At 34.5% G+C, this 6,000-nt stretch overlaps 2 protein-coding genes across 2 annotated transcripts; both read left to right on the top strand.

Annotated features, from left to right (window-relative positions):
* Positions 1-471: 471 nt before the first annotated feature.
* Positions 472-1,440, top strand: LOC140313690 (olfactory receptor 52E8-like). Its single transcript, XM_072391682.1, has one exon. It carries the CDS (start codon positions 472-474, stop codon positions 1,438-1,440), a length of 969 nt encoding a protein of 322 aa, XP_072247783.1.
* A 2,561-nt stretch (positions 1,441-4,001) lies between these two features.
* Positions 4,002-4,964, top strand: LOC140314718 (olfactory receptor 52N5-like). The gene has a single exon (XM_072393070.1). It carries the CDS (start codon positions 4,002-4,004, stop codon positions 4,962-4,964), a length of 963 nt encoding a protein of 320 aa, XP_072249171.1.
* The last annotated feature ends 1,036 nt before the right edge of the window (positions 4,965-6,000 follow it).

The following is a 6,000-nucleotide window of genomic DNA, read 5'->3' as shown; positions in this document are numbered from 1 at the left end:
GTAAATGTTTTTATGAAGTATAGTCAGTTAACACATAGCTTTAAATTCTAAAACACAAAATGTCCATGATATTATCAAAGTTTGTGAAAAAAGTGGAGTTTCTATTACCATTGGCCAGTTGTGGTTCTCAAATATTTTAGCCATGTACAGAGAGGAATGAGATAATTAACATTATATTGTTTCTTTAAAAAGTTTTTTTCTTTTTTTTTCACTATCAACATGTCATTTAGTCCATCACAAGTTTACAAAACACTGTCACAACATAAAAAAATCATCCTGTTTAAAGAAGTTGAACAGTTAACTTAAGTAATAACAGTTGAAAAATATTATTTTCAATTATTTTCAAAATGATTATTTTCAACCAATAAACCTTTAATGCATTTTGAATACATTATGCATCTTGTTATTGTCAGTACATGATTCTTATATTTGACAATATGTTGCAGGGATTTGGGTGTTAAAATTGCTCTCATGATCAATTCTAATATTACAAGGATGAGAAGCTTCTTCATCCTTGGATTCCCTGGACTTTCTCCACAGTACTATGGCCTTGTGTCGGCTGTACTTCTTTTCGTATATGTAACTATTGCAGTAGGAAATATTTTCATTTTTACATTTGTCACCTGTGAGAAGTCACTTCAGAAACCAACATATCTGGTCTTTTGTCACCTGGCACTGAATGACTTGACATTTGGTACTGTTACCCTTCCAAAGATCATCGCAAAATATTGGTTTGGTGACAGCATTATATCATTTTATGGCTGTTTTACACAGATGTTCTTTGTTCATTATTTAGGATCAGCGATGTCTTTTATTTTATCGGTAATGGCTCTTGATAGATTTGTTGCAATATGTGTTCCATTGCGTTATCCTGCCCTGATCACAAACAACATTATATCTGTACTCTGTGGATTAGCTTGGTTCATACCTGTGTCTTTGATGGTGACCGTAGTATTCCATGCCCTCACTTTACCTTTCTGCAAATCAAACATCATTGCTCAGTGCTACTGTGACCACATTTCTATCACAAGTCAAGCATGTGGAGATTATGTCAAATTTGCACAAGTCACTACTCTCTGTATAGCTATGATCTGTCTTTTGCTACCCCTTGCATTTATCTTGTTTTCTTACATTTCAATTATTGTTGTTATAATGAAAATATCCAATACTGCAGGACGTAAACGAATGCTGTCAACCTGCACTCCACAAATATTCATTACTTGTCTTTTCTACCTACCCAGATGTTTTGTTTATGTGGCTAATACTATTGGATTTTCTTTCAGTTTAGATATTCGCATTTTATTAATATTGTTGTACAGTCTTCTTCCTGCCGCAGTTAATCCAATCATATACTGTTTTAAGACTCAGGATATTAAGCAGGCTTTGATGAGGAAACTGAGAGCAACGAGGATTGGTATAGTGGTAAAGATATTTACCTAATAACTAATCAGATCAGTTTGTAGGAAGCGTGATGGTGCAAAAATATATTAATATATACACATAAATATACATATAATCAAATAAATGAGGTAGAACGTTGTCTTAACTCCTTAGTCTTTTAAATTTTGTATGTTTTTTTGTTTAATTCCTGTTCTGCTTATATTTACTTTAGATGTTAATGATGATAGATGATATATAAATGGTACAAAATGAGCCAATAAAACAAATAATACTGTACTAAACATTTGCCAATTTATGATTCCAGATACCATATTCTTTATCTTGTTGTTTTTAAGTTATTTTAGGCACCTCTTTACATTTCACTATTTTTCAAATGTGTACACAGTGCAGGCAAACACCCATCTCTCCACTATTCTGTAATGGACCACTCTCCAACAGCATAGATAATTATTTTGTTAAACAAGCCTTCTGTTGCACTTCAGTTTGTTTCATATTAAGTTGTCGTGTTTTGTGAGGTTTACAGGAGAAAAGTTATTTGGTTGGGGTCAGGAAAATGTTTTGGTTTTGGTGATCAGCACAAATGATCTCACCCCTCCTGGTCAATAAGATCATGGAGGAGGAGATTATTGCTTTTCATTGTTCTATTAGTTTATAATCTAAAACAAACATGTAGTGAATTTAACAGGAGAGTGACAAAGTCAGTACTTATCTAATATAAAATGATGAACAAACGTAGAGCTGATCCACCTAATATGGTTTGGTCATCTGCTGTGTCCAGTGAACAATGAACTATCCACTTTTCTTTTTATATAATGTCAACAAAGAGCCACTCACCATAGTAGATTTGGTGGCAACATCTCTCAAACATCCTAAAAGCTAAATTAACTTTAAAAAATTCAATTTATTAGCTTAAAACCGTGGCATTCGCATTTATACATCAACATGGCCTTTATATTGTATGGGTTTTAATTTTGCAACTTCTTGAGAATCCATGAATATGCTGGTCTAACCTCACGCACATCTGTGCATACTATAGTTCTGCAACGTCTCTTTCAACTATGCAAAAACAGAGAGCACTACTCATGTCTTTCACCACAGAACCTGCTACTAACTTCAGCTACTGACCGGGGAGGTGGCCAGTATCTTCAGCCCCAGCTGGCAGAGGGCTAAGCCCCTGCTCCACGAGAGCTGGAAGTGCTAACAGAAGCGGGACAGAGAAAAATAACATTAGCACTTTACTGATAAGCTCTGTCTTCTGAATAAAATGTTTGGGACAACTTCAGTCTTCATAATTAGGTTATTGGCAAAACTCAGTTATGTTTTGGTTGAATTTGCTCAGCTCATATATGTCTTCAAAGCAGTGACTGCAAATAATCATATAATAATGATATATTCAAATGAAAAACAAATAAAATGGAAGGGTCTAGGCTCATCTACAATGGAAAAAAAATCATTATTTTTTGACTGTCTTTGATGTCACCTGTTTGTAAACCGAGGAAAGAGGATTTAGCTAAATGTGGACAAATTTAATAACTTGAGAAATATTTCAGTCCATATGAAACAGCGTGAAAACTGCTGACTTACAGAAATGGGAAATTCCGGAATACTTTTTTTTAATCGAATGCAGCATCAGTATATAAATACAAGCGCCACACTGGAACCCAACCACAAAAAAGAAATTCTAGATGTTGAAATATGGCCCACAAATAAAACTTTTCTTGGGATTTGCCTCTAAAATATAAAATTTACAAAGAAAAACAAACCAACAGAGAATACTTAAAGAAGTAAGTTTGACAAGCCCATCACCCACCTGCTGCCTGTTATGTTCCTACAGCTTTCTTTTCTGTGGTGCGGTGATATATCAGCCTGGTCAGGTCAACCCAGGACTCTTAACAAGACTGTGCCTAAAAAGGATCATTATCAGCCGTCTGCGGTCAAACATGAGACCAAGTATTTGTTTTGTGGTGGTATCAGCCTGATCTGTTGTGTGTGGTGGTGTGAGCTTCCTAGGTTTTGCATGCTTTCTCATACCATAATAATGTGCTTCATGGGAGTGTAATTTGTATCCAAATTTATGTTTGCTGTGGTATGGTAGTAGTCGTGGTGGTCATCACCCAGCAGAAGAAAGAGTGCTATTAGCATGAGCAGGGTTGAGAAAAGTGCTGTGGTTTTGTAATCCACTGTTGTTTTGACTAAAGCATGCTACAGATGTTTTGCTGATATCAGTAGAAATTGTGCCAGTTTATGGAAAAAAATTATATATATATATATATATCATTCTTTAATTAAATATATGTTTGTAAGCCACTAGTTAAATGCTATTTTACTAAACATGAAGTGTAATGACAACACTGATCCTTGAACGCATTTGGGAGAGTGTCCCATTTGGGATTCATCTCTTTGCATAAAACAGCAACACACAAGTTGCTGAGAACATATAGGTTGACAGCACAGTGAGATGTTGCATTGTACTCGTGCTTAATGATGCATTATTTTACTTTGTAGTTGCTGATGCTTAGTTTCACATTTTCTCAGGTTGTCACATTTGATAACTACTTCAAACCTTTTGCTTTCTTTGTATTTCTGTTGTATCTGTGATTATGCTGTATACTAATATGACAAGGATAAAAGATTTTTTCATTGTTGGATTTCCTGGACTTTTGCCAAAATATTTTGGACCTGTATCAGCTCTGCTCTTAGTGGTTTTTTTGGCTATAGCTGTGGGAAATATCTTTATTTTAATATTTGTTAAATATGAAAGGTCCCTTCACAAACCTTCATACCTTATTTTTTGCCACTTGGCATTAACTGACTTAATGTTTGGGACTGTCACGCTGCCAAAAGCTATATCAAAATACTGGTTTAATGACAGCATTATTTCATTCTACAGTTGTTTTGCACAGATGTACTTTGTTCACTTTTTAGGAGCCACTCACTCTTTCGTGTTGATGGTGATGGCCCTTGATCGTTTTATTGCAATTATTGCTCCGCTGCGGTACACAACGCTTTTCACAAACACTACAGTTTCTGTGCTTTGTGGAATATCCTGGTTTATGCCGGCATCATGGATGGTTGCCGTGGTTTTAGATGCTCTTAGACTACCTTTTTGCAATTCAAATATAATCGTGCAGTGCTACTGTGACCATTTGTCAATAATAAACCTTGGATGCGAGAATGTGAGAGGATCTACCGTTCTCGGGATAGGTCTTGCCATGTTTAGTTTGTTGGTGCCTCTGGGTTTTATCATCTTATCATATTTTGCCATTATTGTTGCTGTTTTGAGGATTTCCTCCTCTGAGGGCCGCATGAAGACTTTGTCTACCTGCACACCACAGCTTATAATCACATGTCTTTACTATTTGCCAAGATGTTTTGTGTACCTGTCAAATTTTGTGGGCTTCACTTTCAGTGCTCACATTCGAATTGTTGTTATAATGCTGTACAGCCTTTTACCTGCTGCTGTCAACCCAATAATATACTGTTTTAAAACCAAGGACATCAAAGAAAACTTGAAAAAGAAATTTTTTGCTAGCAAAATTAAAATGAGTTTAAAAACTGGTTAATAGATCAAAGTAGGGTTAATGAACATCTGCTACATATTTATCAAGTTTCTTTTTGTTCAAATTTAACAGCTTGGTTGTTAGAATATTATTCATATATTAATTTGTGCTTGAATGCATATGTTTCATTCCAAACTTCTATCCTTTTATCTACTTAATTGTTCTAATCTAAATGTATACTCCATGTGTCTCTGTACTAAGGTAATACTTTGCATCTCTGTTCATAATTAAATTTACTTGTACCTTAAATTAATTTCATAATAGTATCTCATGTCAAAAATACACACTAAACTTTTAAAGTAATATCTGGCTTAAAAACTGATAGATTTAATTTTTTCAGCAATATCTAACTGGAAAAAGGTAAAATAACTGTTAAAACGTCATTTTTTGGGAAATTCTATTTCAGACCACTAATTTGTCATTTGTGGCATATCACTAAAGGCTTGAATTGTCCATTGTTGAACATTTTTCCATTAAATTTAATTCAGTCTTATCTATATAGCGTCATATGATAACAAACTGCATCTCAAGGCACTTCAAAGATATCTGTAAGTGTCATGTGATGAAGGAATGGACATTAGAAGTTGGACATATTTTACTGGTCAGTATGGAGCTGTTTGTAGGCCCCATTCATGTTGCACTCTGAAAATGCACTCTTAAATAAATTAAAGTATTAGAAATCTGGTTACGCCAGGAAATGGATAGTATCAATATACCTTTTTTCTCTTTTTTATTTACTGCTTAGAAGTCCATTTTTCATTAAACTGTTTTGTGTATTACCAGCATCAAGTTTGAAATTTGATGAAAAATATCACTGACATTAGAATAAAAATCATTCAATCAATCAAACTTTATTTATAAAGCACTTTTCATACATTAAAAACGTGCTTTACATGTTTGAAAGCAGCCCTCATCCCCACCCCAGCACATGTACACGCACGTAGACACATGGACAGACATGTGCACACACACAAATAAAATTAGCTTAATACAGGCTTAATACTGGATGAATACAGAGGACTGAAAGATATCACTGACA

Source organism: Leuresthes tenuis, unplaced genomic scaffold (assembly GCF_036924035.1).
Source record: "Leuresthes tenuis unplaced genomic scaffold, fLeuTen1.0.hap1 SCAF_9, whole genome shotgun sequence".
NCBI classification, from domain to species: domain Eukaryota; kingdom Metazoa; phylum Chordata; class Actinopteri; order Atheriniformes; family Atherinopsidae; genus Leuresthes; species Leuresthes tenuis.
The sequence above is the reverse complement of the archived record's forward strand: the minus strand, read 5'-3'. Positions and strand labels throughout refer to the sequence as shown.